At 37.1% G+C, this 21,439-nt stretch overlaps 1 protein-coding gene across 1 annotated transcript in view; it reads right to left on the bottom strand.

Moving 5' to 3' along the window:
- Positions 1–21,439, bottom strand: part of col4a3 (collagen, type IV, alpha 3) — a 46,121-nt gene that overhangs the window by 19,126 nt on the left and 5,556 nt on the right. The window contains exons 2-28 of the mRNA XM_048160453.1: positions 14,807–14,863; positions 12,626–12,715; positions 12,044–12,088; positions 11,902–11,946; positions 10,659–10,721; positions 10,468–10,521; positions 9,301–9,327; positions 9,101–9,175; positions 8,878–8,940; positions 8,753–8,788; positions 8,465–8,512; positions 8,213–8,287; positions 8,052–8,096; positions 7,869–7,931; positions 7,690–7,734; positions 4,924–4,977; positions 4,772–4,813; positions 4,518–4,599; positions 3,721–3,756; positions 3,453–3,640; positions 3,253–3,325; positions 2,871–2,966; positions 2,690–2,760; positions 2,339–2,527; positions 2,046–2,214; positions 1,680–1,772; positions 1,486–1,590 (exon numbers count right to left, since the gene is read on the bottom strand). Of these exons, the coding sequence (XP_048016410.1) occupies positions 1,486–1,590; positions 1,680–1,772; positions 2,046–2,214; positions 2,339–2,527; positions 2,690–2,760; positions 2,871–2,966; positions 3,253–3,325; positions 3,453–3,640; positions 3,721–3,756; positions 4,518–4,599; positions 4,772–4,813; positions 4,924–4,977; positions 7,690–7,734; positions 7,869–7,931; positions 8,052–8,096; positions 8,213–8,287; positions 8,465–8,512; positions 8,753–8,788; positions 8,878–8,940; positions 9,101–9,175; positions 9,301–9,327; positions 10,468–10,521; positions 10,659–10,721; positions 11,902–11,946; positions 12,044–12,088; positions 12,626–12,715; positions 14,807–14,863 (2,029 nt within the window). The remainder of the gene's footprint in view (positions 1–1,485; positions 1,591–1,679; positions 1,773–2,045; positions 2,215–2,338; positions 2,528–2,689; positions 2,761–2,870; positions 2,967–3,252; positions 3,326–3,452; positions 3,641–3,720; positions 3,757–4,517; positions 4,600–4,771; positions 4,814–4,923; positions 4,978–7,689; positions 7,735–7,868; positions 7,932–8,051; positions 8,097–8,212; positions 8,288–8,464; positions 8,513–8,752; positions 8,789–8,877; positions 8,941–9,100; positions 9,176–9,300; positions 9,328–10,467; positions 10,522–10,658; positions 10,722–11,901; positions 11,947–12,043; positions 12,089–12,625; positions 12,716–14,806; positions 14,864–21,439) is intronic.

Here is a 21,439-nt window from a genome sequence, read left to right as displayed (position 1 = left end):
GAGGCGTGACCTTTCCGGGCAAGGTTCGCTAAGTTGCTGTCGAATCACAACACAGGAACCGCTGGCACAATCAGAACTCGTTATGTATTTCTGAAGGAGGGACTTCATAGAACAAGGAAGTCATCAGCCCGTTTTTATGACAGTGGAAACAGCGGTATACAGATAAGTAAATTATGTGAAAAATACTGTGTTTTTTTACATGCGAAACATGAACACATGTTATATTGCACACTATAAACACAATCAAAGCTTCAAAAAACCACGAAAAACGGGACCTTTAATGATCCCGACTGTTGCATCACAGTCCGTGTTATGTTGAGATTCGCCTGTTTTTCCATGGTGTTTTTCACGCATTAGATTTACATATGAAGGAGGAAATGATGGTGTTTGAGACTCACTGTACAGTGGTGTGAAAAAATGCTTGCCCCCTTCCTGATTTTTTATTTTTTTACATGTTTGTCACACTTTAATGTTTCAGATCATTAAACAAATTTAAATATGAATCAAAGATAACACAAGCAAACACAACATGCAGTTTTTAAATTAAGGTTTTTATTAAGAAGGGAAAACAAAATCCAAACCCACATGGCCCTGTGTGAAATAATGCTGGGGCTGTTTTGCTGCTTCAGGACTTGGAAGACTTGCTGTCATAAGTGGAACCATGAATTCTGCTGTCTACCAAAAAATCCTGAAGGACAATGTCTGGCCATCTGTTTGTGACCTCAAGCTGAAGTGAACTTGGGTTCTGCAGCAGGACAATGATCCAAAACACACCAGCAAGTCCACCTCTGAATGGCTGAAGAAAAACAAAATGAAGACTTTGGAGTGGCCTAGTCAAAGTCATGACCTCAATCCTATTGAAATGCTGTGGCATGACCTAAAAAAGGCGGTTCATGCTCGAAAACCCTCCAATGTAGTTGAATTACAACAATTCTGCAAAGAAGAGTGGGCCAAAATTCCTCCACAGCGCTGTAACAGACTCATTGCAAGTTATTGCAAACACTTGATTGCAGTTGTTGCTGCTAAGGGTGGCCCAACCAGTTATTAGCTTTAGGGGGCAAGCACTTTTTCACACAGGGCCATGTGGGTTTGGATTTTGTTTTCCCTTCATAATAAAAACCTTCATTTAAAAACTGCATGTTGTGTTTACTTGTGTTATCTTTGATTCATATTTAAATTTGTTTGATGATCTGAAACATTAAAGTGTGACAAACATGCAAAAAAAAGAAACAAATCAGGAAGGGTGCAAGCACTTTTTCACACCACTGTATGTCATTTCAATGTATGGAACTCTAATTACTTAACTATGCCAAGGTAAATTCAATTTTCTATTCTAGGACACCTTTAAACGGCCAAGGAAAAACCGGATGCAAAACCATAATTTTGAATCTTATTTTTAAACTAATGAATACAGTTTATAGGGTTAGCAGAAACAAACTTTGCTGTTATGTTGGCTTATTTTATTTGTTTAAGTTTCTCACCCACCTTTGGGACCAGTAAGTCCAGGAACTCCTGGCATTGACAGTCCTTTCTCTCCTTTTAACCCACACAATCCCGGGAATCCTTGAACCCCAGCACAACCTTCATTACCTAAAACATACAGTACATTAATGCATGGTTATCCATTCTACATCCTGCTCTCAGTCTATTTGTTCAAGACTTTTATCCCCTCTGCTTACCTGGAGGTCCTGGTAGACCAGAAGGACCAGGCAATCCAGGCTCACCCGGGTTTCCAGGTGTCATTTGTACTGGTCCTGGGGATCCTTTCTCACCTGTGGGATGCAACTGTAATATTTAGCAGGTAATTTCTCCTCCATACCACTAGTGGTCACCCGCTACTGGGTTTTACTACTGTTTGAAGGCCTGTGTCTGCTTTGTATTTGTATTCCAACTCACTGATGATGGGCTTTAACAGTTTGTCTACTAGCTGGAGTTAGATGAAGCTTGCTGTGAGCTTTAGGCTCCTCAACACCCTTTGCATATTTCCTGAGGTTAAACCATTCAGTAACATCCCATATTTAAACATACATTACATCAGTTCATACCTGGTTCTCCAGGATTTCCTTGCCGGCCCACAACTCCCAAACTTCCTTTCTCTCCAGGTGCCCCTACTTGTCCAACACCCATTGACCCTTGGCTGCCCATTGGACCTGGGCAGCCAGGTTCCCCACAAATCCCTGGATTTCCTTGATTGCCCTTAGGCCCTAGAGGACTCTGGAAAAAGTTTAAGTTCTGTCAACATCCAAACTTGTGGCTTTAAAATTGGCTACACAAATTTAGACCAAGGTTATAGCAGTTATCTAAGAGTTTATGGTTACAACAAGTTCCAAGTACTAACTGGGTTTCCTTTTGCTCCTGATGGTCCTTTGAAGCCAGGGGTGCCCGGCATACCATCTTGCCCATTTATCCCCAATGGTCCTACTGCACCTGTGTTTCCTTTATCTCCTTTCTCCCCAATCTCAGATATCATCCCTACATCTCCTTTGGGCCCTGGAGGCCCTGGAAATCCAGGAAGACCTAAGGAACCCTGTGAAAACATTATAATTCATCATAGGTAACTGTTCTTGAGAATATGAAACCTTTATTTGCAATACCAACTGAATAAATGGAGTGGACAAATAATAGTTTTTGCTGAGTTATTGTATCAGGATGATAATTGGGTTTAATGGCAGTATGTAGTGAAACTGACCGGAGGACCTGGTGGACCCTCTGGACCTTTGTAGCCTCGGGATCCTTTATTGCCTTGAAGTCCTCCAAGACCTGCACAAATAATTTGAATTGAAGGTCTGTTGTTAAGGTGTTTTGGGCAAATGCAAAGGCATTGTTATGTGATTGCTAGGGTGTTCAGGCCAACATAATGATGACATCACCTGGCTCTCCGGGTTCGCCTGGAGCTCCAGGTGGTCCTGGAGGTCCAGGGTCAGCAGCAGAAGCAGCACACAGTCTGCAAAGGTCTCCTTGGTCTCCTGTATTAAAATGACAGAAAACAGCATTATGTGATTAGCACGTTTATTGGTTGTACTGTATGCATTCACGTAACCTACACTTTATTTAAAGGAATGTTTTAGGTTCAACTATATGAACAACATTTGTGCAATGCTTACCTTAAAATAAGTCCTCTAGAAAAGAGATTGCAAATGATCTAAATTATTTTCAGTGGTAATAAATAAAGCTTAACTTGAGCTTAATTTAACCATTGAACCTGAAATATTCCTTTAACATACAGTACACCATGAAAAGAGTTAATCTCACCTTGTGTTCCAGGATCTCCACGCAGACCCTCAGGGCCTGTTATGCCTTTGTCACCCTTGAGCCCTTTTAGTCCCTAAGCGACCTTTGATTTCTGGGGATGCAGGAGAGGAGCACAAACATGTCATGTCAAACAAACTGTGTCTTGTCAAACGGTCATGTACAACAGTCAAGCTCGATTAATAAAATAAATTTAAGATGGCAGTCTTTGACAAAAAACAGTTACGTGGAGTTCCTGGAGGTCCAGGGTCACCAGGGGGTCCTCGTTCCCCTGGTGGGCCATCACGTCCTGGGGGTCCTGTGATGACAGGTGCAGATTCACCTTTTTCCCCTTTCACACCTCTAAATCCTGGGAAACCTTGTATTCCTTTGGGTCCTGGGATGGCGATCCCTGACATATTTGAACGAAGAGGAATTTAGCATTTGTGTATGTGTATGTGCAAAAAAGAGAGAGAGATACATCAATTTTACCTGGAGGACCTGGAGATCCAGGAAAACCACTGAAACCTTTAAAATGATATCAAAGATAACATTTGGTTATATACTTTGACTTAGTAAAAATAGAATAATTATTATGTTATTATTTATTATTACATACACTTCCATTCGAAAGTTTAGGGTGGATTTAGTTTTTAATTTTTTTTTTTTTTTTTTTGTTGTTTTTTTTGTTTTTTTTTTTCCCAAAAACATAAATTATGCTCAACAAGGCTGCATTCGTTTGATTGAAAATACAGTAAAACAGCAATATTGTGAAGTATTCTTATACCAGTTTTCTATTCAAATATATTTTAAAATAATTTATTCTTGTGATAGTTAAGCTGAAATTTCAGCATCATTGCTTCAGTCTCATTGTCACAATCATTCTGGTTTGCTGATTTGCTGTTCAAGAAACATTTCTTATTACTATCAAGGTTGAAAATAGTTGTGCTTCTTAATAGTTTTGTGTTTAAAAGAACAATATTTATTTGACAATTTTTTAACATTAAGTCTTTACTGCCACTTTTGATCAATGTAATGCATCCTTGCTGAATAAAAGCATTATTTCCTTCTTTTTCTTCAAAACAACAACAAAGCAAAAACAAACTTTTGAACAGTAAAGTACATTATTACATTAACTAAGCCATGTTTTGTGTTTGAATATTGCATTTACAGGCAAAAGTTTTGAGCTTATTAACAAAAGAAATAAAACAATATCATGGCATATTTAGCTGGTTTTGTTGGTGGTCCTTTTTAGCATGAAAGTAGTTTTCATTAATTTGGTTACTAACCTTCACTACCTTGTAGACCAGGAGGTCCTGGTGGCCCGGGATTACCTTTTTGACCTTTGATCATCTCATTTATTAAAATGAACTAAAATACAAATCATATTTAAATAACACTTCATAAATAAGTTCTTATTAAATATAAAGAGACAGATATTATTATTACTTCATCAGCTAATGAAGTACAATAAACAGTTTCATTGTCACAGGCAAAGTGAGATTAAACATCTGGAGATTGCCATGAGTGAAAGTATCACTACCTCTCCAGGAACACCAGGGGCACCGGGGTCACCCTTCAGTCCCTGAAGACACACACAAAGAAACAGATGAATGAATTCAAGTAAAAGAGAATTGAAAGGAAGGGTAACAATAATAATAATATTTTTTTATTTACAAACAGACAGATAGATACCATTTCCCCTGCTATCCCAATAGCTCCTGGATATCCAACATCTCCAGGCTCTCCCTAGGAGGTCAAAACAAAACTCTTGGTCATAATAAACATCTATTATTGATCTATCAAAATATTTTATTGAATTTAAAGAGGTCATGAAAAAATAAATATAATTTTCCTTGATCTTTTGATCCTTGTACTAGGGATGCACCGATATGATTTTTTGGGTCCGACACCGATATTAACAAACAATTATTGATACCGATACCGATATTTGTCACTTCCTCTCTTATTTGAAATTTTGCCATCAAAATAGATCGTGTTTTAAATAAGAAAAGTTCAAAAATACCTGCATTAAAATATACTAGCAGGTTTATTGCAGCATCAAATATTTTTTAATGAACATTGGATTTAACATTCAGCAGGCCTACATAGATACATATGAAATAAACAGTGCTTTTTAGGTAGGTTTAATAGTTTTCAGGTACAGAAATAAAGTAAACAAATGTAAAATAGCACTGCACATTCTTCACTGTATAAATTAATATTAATCCTTTATTGTAACAGACTTTGTGATTAATCTTTTAATTTGTTTTCGTAAACATTTTAATATTTTTTGTAAGTTTAAATATGTATGAGATCTGCTTTACTAAGGCGGGACTCTTATTTTGACTGGTGTTCTCTTCTATGGTCTGACAAGGAGTGCACGCAGTTTTGCAGATTTAAAGTTTGTCTGTTTATTAAGCATCCCCGAAAAGGTATGAGATCTGTATGTATTTGTTAACTGTTAGTTGTAATAAGTGTTTTGAGTAATTCGCTGTATGTTGATGATAATGCAATGGAGAGAGAGAGTTTAATGCGCACTTCTTGTGCTCTGTATTGTTTAGCTTTTGTGGTGATTTGTTTGGAGTGAAAACGGACGCAATAAACTTTATAAAACATCAGTAAAGTTTTAGTCATGATTCCGATGGGGTCCGCTACACTTATGAACGTTACAGAAGATATTTAGTCAAGAATAGTGTGCGATTTTTTGTTATTTGATTAGCATTAAAGCGCAGACAGCAGCGCTAGGATCAGCAACAGTCATTATAAAGCTCAGCGCCTTCACGCAGTTAATTAATAAACCATTGGTTTGTTATATCGGCCTTTTTCCTGCTACAGCCGATATGCCGATGGTTGTAAATTGAGCAAAAATCGGCCAATAAATATCGGTGTATCCCTACTTTGTACCATTAAAACATCCTGTCAGTTTCAAAGCTTAAAACTTACTCCTTATAATAATCAAAGCATTTATATAACCAAGCTCCAAAAATGGTTTGTTTGGATATTGTGGGATCTATGAAAGCACACGGACAAATACATTTGCAAATGACTGCTTCTAGAGCAAGACACAATGGCGTTCAGCCACGTAAGCTACGTTCACACTACCAGCAATCCCATTCATTTCAATGGAGAGCTGGCGATTTCCGGTGACACAAGCAACAGTGACAGATGGTGACAGAATATAGGCGTGTCCAGTGATGCGACAGAGTTGAGATATGTTTAACTTTATGCAAATAAAGAGAAAAATGAAGAAGTTTTTCCTGTAATTTATGATATGTCTCGGACGGTGTACATACGGTGGTACTCGCTGTGAAAATAAATAACTAAATAAGAAATTTTTCTGCATATTAGTTTTTTGTACTAACAGTATAAGTGAACCTCAAGGAATATATTAATGGTGCCCTGGAATTTACCACGGCATAGTTAAATAATTCGAGTTCTGTACATGGAAATGACATACAGTGAGTCTCAAACACCATTGTTTCCTCCTTTTTATGTAAATTTGATTTGTGCAAAAGACCTCTTAAAAACAGGCGAATTTCAACATAACACCGACTGTGACGCAACAGTCGGGATCATTAATATGTACGCCCCCAACTTTTGCATATGCCAGCCCATGTTCAAGGCATTACACAAGGGCAGCCAGTATTAACGTCTGGAGCAGCACAGCCGAATCATCAGACGCTATGCAGGTAAGCAAGCAAGAACAATAGCGAAAAATGGCAGATGGGGCAATAATAACTGACATGATTCATGATAACATGATATTTTTAGTAATATTTGTAAATTGTCTTTCTAAATGTTTCGTTAGCATGTTGCTAATGTACTGTTAAATGTGGTTAAAGTTACCATTGTTTCTTACTGTATTCACTGAGACCAAAGCCATGTCGTTTTTTTAATTATTAAACACTTGCAGTCTGTATAATGCATAAACACAACTTCATTCTTTATAAATCTCTCCAACAGTGTGTAATGTTAGCTTTAGCCACGGAGCACTATCAAACTCATTCAGAATCAAATGTAAACATCCAAATAAATACTATACTAACATGATCTGATGCTGCATGACGAACACTTTGTAAAGATCCATTTTGAGGGTTATATCAGCTGTGTGAACTTTGTTTATGCAATGTATTATAGAGTCGCGAGTTTGGGGGCGGGGAGCGCGAGCATTTAAAGGGGACACGCGCTGAATCAGCGCATTTATAATGATGCCCCAAAATAGGCAGTTAAAAAACGGAATAAAAAAAAAATCTATGGGGTATTTTGAGCTGAAACTTCACAGACACATTCAGGGGACACCTTAGACTTATATTACATCTTGTGAAAAAGCGTTCTAGGGCACCTTTAAGATAACAAAAAATCCATGGCATGACCCCTTTAAATAACATTAGAATATTGATAACCAAAAACTTCCTTGCATTTCTCTGGCGGGGCCACTGTAAAAGATTTTATGCTTACCTTAGGGCCTAACTCTCCTTGCAGCCCATCCTTTCCAGGTTTCCCCTGAAAATCAATACATCATTACAAATTGTTTGAAAGTGTGAAAGTAGTGAGATTGCAGTGTGATATTTTAAAAAGATATTTTTTAAGTCTTGCCAAACATCTCTCTCTCTCTCTCTCTTTATTTAGTTATTTACCGGAGCCCCAGGCTCTCCTCTTTCCCCTTTCATCCCCTTAGGACCAGGAGGACCACAAAGACCCTGCAGAATAGAGTAGTTGGGCTTTAAGATTGATGAAGTAACTTAAAGCAATCCCAATTAAACAAACGATTTAAACAATAGCAAAAAAAACAAAAAAAAAAAACAGTCTTGTTCACTCACAGTCTGTCCAGGGAATCCAGGGTCTCCACGATCCCCAGTGTCACCCTGAAACCAAAAAGAGAGTGATTTTTCACAAAACCCAAATCATTAATTTGTATTATAGTCTAAAAAGATAAGATAAAATAAAACCCACAATGAATGACTTTTAAGGAAAATGTTACCTTGGGCTCCTTTGGTCCTGATACAAATAACTTTACACCTTTCTGTCCTGGTATACCAGGTGGTCCCCTCTCCCCCTACAAAAGAGCCCCACAATGCATTTCAAAGTTCAAAATATCAGCTTATAGAGACCATTATTAAATTTAAATCAAATTATTCATCTGGTTTATCCTGCACATTCACATACTGTAGTTGACAGACATACTTGTTTTGTAATAGTACACAAACTTAAAAGTACAGATGAAAATTCTGACCTTTTGACCTGTGGGTCCACGTCTTCCCACGCTTCGACCCTCGAGACCCTATACGTAACACAAAAATGCTAGATTCACACACACACACATACATACATACATACTAAATACCAAAGTATCGGGCAGAAATCATATTCATGGATGAGCTAATGCATTAAAGATTTATTAACATTACTGTAGTATGAAGCAAGGTGGGATGAGGTTTTAATTCATTTTTAATCCAAAAATCTTACATATTGTGCCTTTAATACTGGCCTGACATGTTATCATTAGCTAATCAGAACTAACCTTCTCTCCTTGTAATCCAGGAATGCCATTTATTCCCTAAAAATCATTAAACAGTTAAAAAAATATGACAATAATGTAATTATGATGCTAATCATAATGAGATATAAAAACACTGAACAACTTACTGGTGCACCTCTAGGACCTTCTGGTCCATCTGGTCCTGGGAACCCTGGCATCCCTGGTTGACCCTGTAGATACACAACCAAAAGAGAAATCTCAGTCTAAAAACTCAACAGAATACAACAAAATGGAGAATAAGACTAGCATTACATAAAGTGATAAAAAAAAGTGTTTGTCCAAATGAGCAATCTGAATTTTTCACTTTATTCTTATAATGAATTATCTTACTTTATCTCCAGCTCTGCCTGGAAAACCACAAAGTCCTTTCACTTGTCCAGAGGGCAGGAAGACATAGCTATCTCCCTAAAATTAACAATAATTTATGGTCACCATATTATTATAATTTACGTGTGTGCATTTTATTTTAAATGATCAATTAAGCATGTTAACACTTCTTAAAGTACTGAAGTTAATCGAATAAACCACACCTTAGGTCCTTGGATTCCTGGTGTCCCCTAAAGACAACAACAACAAAAAAGTTTGTGGTTTAAATTAGCAGCCTAAATCAGAATAAGGTCCAAATACAGACTTACACACTGCAACATGTACCAAAGAAAAACAAGAGTATTTAGTTTTTTCATTTCCCAAAGCACCCACATTTTAATCTTTAATGAATGAAAATATAATGTACAAAACATTTACAGCATGTCAGTATTCATTCTGTGGCATTTTACGAGAGGTTCATACTTACGTGGAGGTTTCAGAATTTTCTAAATTCTTCTTGATAATTATCTTTTTTAATGTTGTGCATTACATGTTGTGCATTAAACATTTTCATTAAAGGTGCAATATGTAATATTTTTTGTCCGCTAGAGGTCGCTAGAGGCCTATCCAAAACAAAGGCGTAGCTTGATGACACCAAGTTTGAGCACGGAATTTTGGGACATGTGGTCTTCACTTCACATCCGGTTGGAAAAGAATTGAGATAGGACTCGGGAAGAAGTCATGTTCATGGATGCGATTATTAACTATCATCATGTAACGCAGGTATGACGCAAATGACAGACGACTCCTCGCAGGTCCCGGAGACTTGGTTAAAATCGCAATTTTCTCACGATTTGCAAATAGTTGCAATTATTTGGGATATTTTAAGTACTTAAAGCATTAGTCCACTTTTAAATAAACTTTTGCTGATAATTTACTCACCCCCATGTCATCCAAGATTTTCATGTCTTTCTTTCGTCAGTCGAAAAGAAATGAAGGTTTTTGATGGAAACATTCCAGGATTATTCTCCTCATAGTGGACTTCAATGGGCACCAAACGGTTGAAGGTCAAAATTACAGTTTCAGTGCAGCTTCAAAGGGCTTTAAACGATACCAGACGAGGAATAAGGGTCTTATCTAGCGAAACGATCGGTCATTTTCGCAACTGTATATGCTATATAAACACAAAATATCGCCTTGAACATACGATTACGCTGTATGTCCTACGCCTTCCCTATTCTACTTACGGAAAAAAAAAAAAACGAAACTGGCGCCGAATTTGTTCTGTAAATATTAGAAAATTACCTTTGTTACCTCAGCCAAACGTTATATTAATATCTGATTTGATATCAGTTATTGACTACATTTGCTTACTCGTTTTCAGAACTCACCTGAAATCCAGGAAGTCCCATCTTCCCTATAAAGCCTGGGGGACCAGGCTCCCCCTGGAAGAAAAACACAAGTCAATAAAGACAGTGACCTTTAGTATAGTGACAGTTGGTAGGCTTTAGTACAGTTAAAGGAATTATTACAATTTATTCACAAATAATGACATTTATCATTTACCATACTTCTGCATTACCTTTGTTCCATTGCATCCTGGGAGACCAGGAAGCCCCCTCGGCCCCTCTTTCCCAGGGATCCCCTGAAAGAAGAAAACATGATATTCACAAAATGATATTCTTTGTAAATGTTAGTCAAAGCAGCAATGATGGTGTCATAACAGTAGCTTTTGACATATAAGTAGCATCTGTATTCCTCTTTTAAGCATTTTGGCCAGAAATGGATACTGGATACATTCCAATGCATGTTATTAAAGGTGCCCTAGATTATGTTTTTAAAAGATGTAATATAAGTCTAAGGTGTCCCTGAATGTGTCTGTGAAGTTTCAGATCAAAATACCCCATAGATTTTTTTTAATGAATTTTTTTAACTGCCTATTTTGGGGCATCATTATAAACGCGCCGATTTTATGCTGCGGTCCCTTTAAATCCCGTGGTCCACGCCCACAGAGCTTGCGCTTGCCTTGAACAGTGCCTTAACAAAGTTTACACAGCTAATATAACCCTCAAAATGGATCTTTACAAAGTGTTCATCATACATGCTGCATGCATGCGTCGGATTATGTGAGTATTGTATACTGTTATATTGTTTACTTCTGATTTTGAATGAGTTTGATAGTGCTCTGTGGCTAACGGCTAATGCTACACTGTTGGAGATTTATAAAGAATGAAGTTGTGTTTATGCATTATACAGACTGCAAGTGTTTAATAATGAAAATAGCGACGGCTCTCTTGTCTCCGTGAATACAGTAATAACCGATGGTAACTTTAACCACATTTAACAGTACATTAGCAACATGCTAACGAAATATTTAGAAAGACAGTTTACAAATATCACTAAAAATATCATGTTATCATGGATCATGTCAGTTATTATTGCTCCATCTGCCATTTTTCGCTATTGTTCTTGCTTGCTTACCTAGTCTGATGATTTGGTTGTGCACATCCAGACGTTAATACTGGCTGCCCTTGTCTAATGCCTTTTATAATGTTGGAAACGTGGGCTGGCATATGCAAATATTGGGGGCGTACACCCCGACTGTTACGTAACAGTCGGTGTTATGTTGAGATTCGCCTGTTCTTCGGAGGTCTTTTAAACAAATGAGATTTATATAAAAACGAGGAAACAATGGAGTTTGAGACTCACTGTATGTCATTTCCATGTACTGAACTCTTGTTATTTAACAATGCCAAGATAAATTCAATTTTTCATTCGAGGGCACCTTTAAGCAAAAAGCTCCCAAAACTATTCTAAAAACTTACCGGTAGTCCCGGTGAGCCAAAGAATCCGGGGCTCCCCGAACTTCCCTTATTGAGAGAATGAGAACGAGAGAGAGATTGGCTAGTGTTCACTTATACTGCAAGTGTCACAGGAAATATATTAACACACTCACACACTCCGTACCCTAGAACCTTTTGGTCCATTGATGCCTTTCCTTCCCATATTTCCCTGTGTAATTAAAAAAAACAACAAAAACATTTTATATATATAGTATACATTTCATTTTATCAACATTAATCAATGCTCAAATATAGAGTCTATACAACAATCAATTTGTTTATATGTGGTTGAATGTCAAAAAAACAAAACAAATAAAGGTCAGTGCAAATATTTTGTATATTAGCATGAACGAAAAGATACTCTCAATCTCAATATAAGAATATGGCAACATATTATAATGAATATTCAAGTTAATTTTAATTATATAGCAAATTTCACAATGGACTTATAAAAAAAAAGTATTGCAATAATAATGTCTCAAATTCTGGTCCTCATTTAGCAGTTCAGGTTATAGAAAATTATGCCTTAATATATTTGTCTGTAGGCGACTGGCAAAGACTGAAAAACTCTATAAGCAGTGGAGAGGAAATACAGGGGAAATTCTAAATTGTTCCTCTAAAAGCTTGTGTAAGATTTAGCATTATATTTTGTACGTTTGATATATTTTGAAACTGTGTGCTTGTAAAGCAGCTGTATGTAACATACATATGGACCAGGAAATCCAGGAGGGCCTTCCTTTCCTTGATGCCCCTGATTTCCAGTCACACCATCCATACCACGTGACCCGCTTTCACCCTGAGAGGAAGACAGAATCATTGAGAGAGATTGTGAGGCGTTCTCTTCTGCGTTCACATCCAGCACTTCAAGGTTCTGCGTCAGAATGCTGGCTCAGTATTGGCCGGCCCTGCGTCAGCATCACACACGCATGCGTCGTGCTGCTCACATGAACAGTGTCAACCAATACTGAGCCGCCATTCTGACGTAGAACCTGTAAGCGCTGGATGTAAACAGCATAGGAGAATGACACAGAAGATATTGTTAAATAAAGTCATTATTTTTGTTTTGTTTTTATGCATAAACAGTATTCTTATCGCTTAACATTAAGGTTGAACCACTGCAGTCATGTCAACTTTTTTAACAATGTCTTTAGTACCTTTCTGGACCGTGAAAGATGTGGTTCAATTGCTGTCTATGGAGGAGTCAGATACCTCTCGGATTTCATCAAAAATATCTTAATCGAAGATAAGTCTTAGTAGTAATAGTGAGTAATAAATGACAGAATATTCATTTTTGGGTGAACTAACCCTTAAAAAAAAATCCATGTCATGACCCCTTTAAAATCTGTTTCACTCGAGTCTTAAATTTTCTGTGGAAGATACAAAGATTTATTATCAAATTGTCAAAGATGCCAGTAAACGTCATCAGTGAAGAGATGTCGTGGGGAAGTTAATTTAATTAAAATTACTAGGGCGCATGAATTAAAAAAAAAAATAGTGTTGTGCACAGATACATAATTTATAATAATTACTGCAATATTTCATTAAAAAAATAATAAGAAGAATTGTCAATTTAGGTTTGAAGATGACTTTAAAATAGGTGCATGATGCACTTAGTCTACACAGATGGGATGGAAACACTCGGATGAAAGAACTTCTTCAAATCTCTACTGGGTGAATGTGCAGGATGAATTTTGAAGCAGATTTTCAAGATTATTTGCAAATATCCATCAACAACACAAAGACTGGAAAACAGAGGAACAGAGGAATAGCTCCATAAACGTTATCTAATCCCATGTAAAATCCATTTAAAAACCCTAGCTTTTGACCCTAGGAATGAACATACCATGACAGGTATGCCACACACATGTGTATAGAGAGAAGTGGAACACAGACTCTTACACACAGGTGGACACATACAGAGGAGCAGATGCGTGACTTATATTGTTGATAAGTGTTCTGTAGCTTTGGGCATCAATAGTGTAGCACAGCTGATCTGATACGGACACCTGGGTGGCCAAAACCTGTCACGTCACCTAGAAATAGTCATGAGGCCACCCACCACCACAAAACATATTTTCTCTTCTTTCTCTTTTGAACCCGGTGACCAAATTCCTGATGTCAGGAATTCTGATCAACCAATGACTGATATTTCATTTTATGGAAATACACAAAAGTGTAGATGCGATGCTATAATCAAGACACAGAATGGGTGGTACTTTGGTCTTAACTTAATTGAAACTGTAATCCTGGATAAGGAAATGTTGCATGCCAGATTCAATCCAACTTTTTCTATATGAGAACCATGTCTCAATGTGCCAAGTAAACACAGCCCCAGTATGAAATAGAAGTTGCGAAAGTCTCTTCTTCCCCACTGTGACATACATCTGAGTAAAACGGCATCTTGAAAAAGAAAATATGTAGGATGGGGCATGATTTTGTCCATCAGGAATTGATTATATGGTTGTGGTTTGGTTGGTTGTGGTTGTTGTGTGCATGGATAAATCATTTATAATAAATATCAAAATATTCCATAAAAACACAAGAGTTGTCAATTTTGATTTCATGGTGACTTTGTGTTTGGAACATCCTAAATCCTAGGATAGGATCTTCTGAATGCTCTGAAAAGCGCTATTCAAATAATTTTGACATCATTCCACTATTATGTGGCAAATATGGAAGCTTCTGCAGCACCAGAAACGTGAGGAGTGAATGTGAAACCACAAGGGGGCAGCATTTACATTTGATATGAACATCCTTGGACATTCAACTTGAGGAACTCTAGATTTCTTACTAGCTCTGCTGTTTTGAACACACTGTATATTACGAGGTCATTTGTTGTGTGGATATGGTTGTGTGTATGTTTATGTATGTTTGCATGTTCTGTTACCTTTTGTCCTTTAATTCCTTGACAGTCACATCCCGATTTCCCAATGCAAACACACCCCTGAGAGGAAAACACAAACAACACAACACCATGACTGCATGAACACATTTACAATAACATTGAGGAGGGAATTGCATACTTGCTTAATGAAAAGAAAATAAGGCCACCAAAATGGATGAGGGGGAAAATATTAATTAAAAATTCTAGTCCTTTGTGGTTTTGTAGCATCATATTATTAGGATTTCTGAGTTAATTGACTGAATGCACGAGATATGCCCAAGCAGACACCCATAATTTAAATGGAATCACCTAATCAAGAAATGCATAAAATCCATGGCTTAAAGGAACGCCGGGAGTTTAACAGGCTCTCTGCATGAACATGCATTGTTACGGATGAACTCCAAAATTAAAAGATATGACGACGACAAGCATGGGTTCACGGCCTCACATCTCACTAGTTAAGATCATAGACTCATACATTATGTCTTTGAAAGGTAAGGTGGATAATAGCAAAGTAATGCTTCCTTTGATTACAACAGACGTTTGAGCAATATCATGCCCCATGAGATTTTTTTTTAATTTTTATTTATTTTTTCTTTCATCAAAACTCCTTCGGGAATGTTTTACTGTGCCTTCATCGTTTAATTTTTAAAGTTTGTTGTTTTAAAAATGTAACCTTGTCACAGACTTTCAATCTTAAATGATGAAAATACTTTGTAAAAATGTGAATTAGCCTAATAAATGTTATGATCATTAACATATATATTTACATACTTATAGCTTGAAAATAATTTTACATAAATTTCTGCACAAATCACGACATGGACTAGTTATGGCATCATTTTCCGCAACAACCACTAATTTTGGCCATAATAAAGATTTATCCAAAGTTAGTGTACTTGTTTACCAGTCAGACAGTGTGTCAAGAGCATGTCTGTGATGAAATATTAGACATATGGTCTGTGAAAAATAAAATAAAAATATTATATATATATATACCTCAAAACATTTAAGTATACTAACGTTTTTTTTAAGTTAGTAGAACCAAAGACTATAGAATAACACAAGACGCATCACTCGTATTGTTTTGAATGGGAGAAAGTGTAACGCAATATGGCAGAATAAGTTCCGCCTTCTAAATAAGAGCCAATCGCGACTGGTAAAGTCATCACGTCACTTCAGCGGCCGTTAGAATCACCGGTTTCTATAGAAACAGTCAGACGCACGCCTCTGAAGAGACGCGCATTTAGGTCTGCGCATGCGCATTAGCTTGATCCAGCCTGAAAAATAGGGTTTTTTTGTCATTATTCGAGCATTTACAAACTAAATTTATGAGCCGGTTGTTGTTAGATTTCATTGGTGATTTCAAATATGAAATTTATTCGTAAGGTTGGCAAACAGTTTTGGAGAATTTGATGTTTCCCCATTCAAAGAGATTGCATGATGCCCAGGATGCCCGAGAGGCATTTCAAAGATGGCCGCCAACTGAAAAGACTTGTCTTAAAGGGACTTTGGTAGAACTTAAAATTTTTGTGACAAGTGTGGCGGGGCCAAGAGCTGTGGAATCGTTTCAAAATAGCACACTTTAAGTTAACTAATCATTAACACACTTGAAATATACTGATAATTAGTCTGGCTGCAAGTATACTTAGCATACTTTTTTTCACTAGGGCTAACTTATGTCTCCCTATGTTAATCTTGTGCAAAAACACACAAAATAACACTTAATTTCAACATTTATTTATACAGACTGACGCAACTCAACTCAACTCAATCATATTGAGTTCTGCTTACTACAATGAAGTTTTGAGTTCACACAACTTTTCTCTATATAAGTACAATGAACTTTGTTATTTTTTAAGTGAAACAAACTCATTTCATTTCACTAATTTCACTGTTCGGTTTTACACTGACATAAAATGCTAGGTATGAAGTTAGCCTTAACAATACAAAGAGTTCTATTTTATTCCGAAGTTAAAAATTTAATTTCCACCACATAATGCTATTAAACACAATACCTACATCATTTGAGATTGAGATTGAAATGAATGACAAGAAGTGTCCATGACAGCTCAGTCGGCCCAGCGGCACAAGAGTTGTTGACCAACAATGCCAGTGATGAGGGTTCAAATCCCGAACAAATACTTCTGTTTGTGGGGCAGTTGTAACCCGAAGGTTGCAGGTTCGAATCTCAGTACTGGCAGGAAATATAGGTGGGGTGAGTGAATGAACAGCGCTCTCTTCCACTCTCATTACCCACAACATAGGTGCACCTAACCCCCAATCACTCCCCAGGCGCCACAGCTCTGGGTGTGTGTGTTCAATACTCACTGCTTCGTGTGTGCACTTTGATGGGTGAAATGCAAAGCACAAATTCCGAGTATAGGACACCATACTTGGCCACACGTCACGTCACTCATAGTTGACAAAAATGCAAAAAAAACATCTGATTGTTGATTTGATATCAAAGTTCAGATACACAGGACCTGTCTGTGTCACGTACCCTTGAACTCACTAAGACAAAACATGTCTCCTGATGATCTCAGATCAGCGACACCATTGTAGTTGGGGCAGTCCTTGTTTCGCACTGTAACCGAATCTGTCTGGAATTGTGTGCATTGTCTATGTGCGGTTCTACACCATGACAGGGTGATAGACAATCTGTACACAGGGGTTGTTTGGGTTTTACCGTGCATATAACACTAACAGAAAATAGAGAGACATACACCCACGAACACATTAATGTTCTCACGTGCCTGGAGGGGGGAATGATGTAAACAGGGATGTGAGGCTTCAATAGAGCAGTTCAGGAATGTTTAACAATTTGGAATCCATTTCAGTTCATTTGTACACATGATGTGCAATTATATGTGATTTATATGCATTTTGTGTGTATGGGTGCATGCATAGGCCTGTATGAGCTCCTGGGAGCATGTGTGCATGTGTGCATGTTCATCTTATCAGTCATGATGGATCTGTAGTCACTGTGCTGTGCAGCTCTGAACCAGATGCCACAGAATAGATACCATCAGAACAAACTAGAATCAGATACAGACCTGCATTTGCCTGTAGAAGAAGAGAGAAAGAGAGATGAAGACTGGGAAAAGAGGAAGACTTTTCCCCCTGGATTTCACAGACAAGGCTTATGCATGGTCCCAGACTGAAATGCATGTCACATTCTTAAAATATGTCAGTGCCAATGTTTTGTCTCGCACCAGTAATGTTTTTTTTTTCTAAAGCAATTAAAAAAAGCCAATGAAATGTCCTAATTGAACTAAGGCCTAATCCTGGGTTAATCTAAGCCCTGTTTGTGAAACCAGGCCTTCATCTGTTTGTGTTTGTGATCTTAGGAAAAGTGCCATTGCTAACAATTACTGTACATCTTCAAAGCAGTTTCTGTAATTTGGGTTGCAATTAGTCATTATTAATTTATTCTGTGAGCGAAAGTGTGTAATAACAGAGAATTAACAAAATTTACTGCTTTTAATATGCTATTTTGTAAAAAGTGAAGTGACGTGAAGCCAAGTACGGTGTCCTGTACTCGGAATTTGTGCTCTGCATTTCACCCATTCATGTGCACACACACAGCAGTGAGTATTGAACACACACATCGTGAACACACACCCGGAGCAGTGGGCAGCCGTTTTTTTTTTCCGCTGAGCCGACCAGGGAGTGATTGGGGGTTAGATTGGGGGGATCAGTGCCTTGCTCAAGGGCACCTCAGTTGTGGGTAATAAGAGTGGAAAAGAGCACTGTTCATTCACTCACCCCACTTACATTTCCTGCCGATACTGAGCCTTGAACCGACGACCTTCGGGTTACATGTCCGACTCTTTAACCATTAAGCCACAACTGCCCCAAACTGTAGTTATAACTGTCAATGTCTAATAACTATAACTATAACTGGAAAAGGTACTTTAAAAGTACTTTAAAAAAAAAAAGGTACTTTAAAATAAAGGTACTTTTTGTTTGTTTTGTTTTTTTGTTTTAAACCAACATTTTTTATATTTCACATATTTTAAATGAAGTTTTGTGTATAAAAATTAAGTACTATTAATTTTCTTTTTTTTAAACTTTTAATTAACTTCTAAATTATTGAGTGTGAGTGCACCTTTCAACAAATGTTCACAATGTTTTGTTTGGGTCTGATGCTATTTCATGCATTTGGACTTATTTACACTGTTAAAGAGTTGGATTCTCATGGTAAACATGGCCAGTTTCAAAACACGAGTTGGACATATAACGGAGTATTTCTGTGCCAAAAATAATCTTCAGATTTCTCGAAGGTTTCGGACAAATTTTTTTCGAGCATGGCCCTTTATTATGTAATAAAATGTAATAAATTATTATGTAATAAAGGGCGGAATTCCTTGTATGGGCACTTCTCCCAGAAGAGCCCGTGCACATTAACCAGAAAAAGAGCAAGAGCACGGCCATCAACATGCTTCATTTGGCTTAACGGAAGTTGTTGGCAGCCCTGCACAGGCTTGATTGAGAAACATTTGTCACTTTGTTTTTAGACCATGAAATCAACAATGTCACCAAAGAAGTGTGGTTTTGGTTGTGAGGGAAAGATAATCTTGCTTCCCAAAGAACCCAGCATTAAGTGGAGCTGAGAGATTTGTGCTCACGCAATACATTCATGCGCTCCTGACATTTGTTATTTAAATAACCATAGAAACCATCTTAAACTAATCAAAAATAATCAAAAATAATCGTTATCCTTATCAAAATAAGGATTAAGTTGTGTCTGAAAGCTGCAGTCTGTATCTGCTCGAGGCCTCAGGATCAGCTCTTATGGTTTTATAAACAAGGCCCAGTTTGACACTGGATTTACAGATTGTTTGAAACTGAAAGAAACTGAAAGCGGTCACAGCGATAATGATACCGGTCATAAGTCCGAAATGCAGGTGGTGAGTAAAACTGCATCAAATGTCTGTTTTGTTGGCAGTCGGTGCGTAAGTGCATATAACGTAAACAACACGAACGTAGTGAATACATAAATTCATTATTCATTATTCACTATACGCTATATTCATTATAGTGATTCAAAAGTTATCCAGGATAACACGATAGTGTATTGTGTGTGTTTAAATACATTTGTTTAGCTGACCATTGATAGCTTCGCTACGCAAAAGCTGCGCGTGCTCGTCATTCTTTAGCTTCGCCCACACGGCACGCCTCCAAGAGCTCGGCTGTTTTCGGAAAGACTCGGTACAGCATATTCGTTTGTTATAAATCTGAAGATTTAAAGACTTTTCGGATATATGAAGGATGCTATACTACTCTATAGGTACTCAAGATTAACATGAGATTGGCAGAAACTGTGTGTGTAATGTACCCTTTAACTCCAAGCAAATATATGGTTACACTTGGATGGTCCCCTTTACACATTCTATTAACTATAAGTATCTTTGCAACTACATTTCAACTAACTCTCATCAGAGTATTCGTAGTAGACTTAGGGTTAGGTTTTAGGGTTTGGGTGAACAGAATAAGTTGACATGAAGTTGAAATAAAGTGCTCTAATCTTTCATTTTTGTGGTTAATGTAACATTGTTTGAAAGCTCTGTTGAAATTATGCTTATTTTAGATATATGGAAGACTTAAGATCAACTGTGAAAGATCCATCACACCCTTTTCCTCTGACCTCGCATTTAAACTCTGCACGCTTTCAGATATTAGCAAAAATCACCACTACTGTACTTTTGTATATGGATTGATTCGATATCACAAGTAAACTGTTTGTCTCTCTATCATTGCACATTTTTACCCTGATGCTGGTGTAGTCGTTCAGCCAATCCATACACAAAAGTATGTGGTGGTGATGCTATCATTGTTGTTTCCATGGTAATTTGATATATACTGTACATCACTAGTGAAAACTTTGGAGTAACTAATATTTTTTTAATTATTTTGGAAATAACTCTATATTATGATTTCTGAAGGATAATGCGATACTAAAGACTGGAGTAATGATGTTGAAAATTCAGCTTTGCCAACACGGGAATAAATTACATTTTAAAATATATTACAAAAGAACACAGTTCTTTTGAATTATAATAATATTTCACAATTTTACTGTTTTTATTGTGGTTTTAATCAAATAAATGCAGCCTCGGTGAGCATAAGACACCTCTGCATCATGGTACTTTAAAGATACGTTAAAGCATGATACTTTTTTGTAAGTGAAATCCAAACATAAACTATGAACTCAGTTTTAACAAAGTTTACTGCCTCTCTAGATTCAAAATAGATAAGATAAGATAAGATATGCAGATAAGATATGACACGACACGACACAGACTTCAATACACACAGAAACACGTGTAATGAAATATGCGGCCTGCTGAGAGATCTAAAGATGACTGAGAACGTGCTGCGGGCTTCAAGATGCTTCAAAAGGCTCTGCAGAATGAGTTTATTTGTGCTCGCTCACAGATGCACTGCCTCTATGCAGGTGTGCTCAGGTTCAGTCACGTTCTGACAGGTAAACACGAGCACACACACCAACATACTCAAAATATTTGTACGAATCACATCTCACATTAAAAAGACATTAATCAATTATTTGTAAAATCATTTTATGTGTCAAAAAGCAAGGCCATGATTTCATATAAGTGAGAGATGAGACTT

This window comes from Megalobrama amblycephala, linkage group LG16, assembly GCF_018812025.1.
Source record: "Megalobrama amblycephala isolate DHTTF-2021 linkage group LG16, ASM1881202v1, whole genome shotgun sequence".
In the NCBI taxonomy this organism is placed as follows: Eukaryota; Metazoa; Chordata; class Actinopteri; order Cypriniformes; family Xenocyprididae; genus Megalobrama; species Megalobrama amblycephala.
Note: the sequence above shows the minus strand (reverse complement) of the source record. Positions and strands in the feature narration are given on the sequence as shown.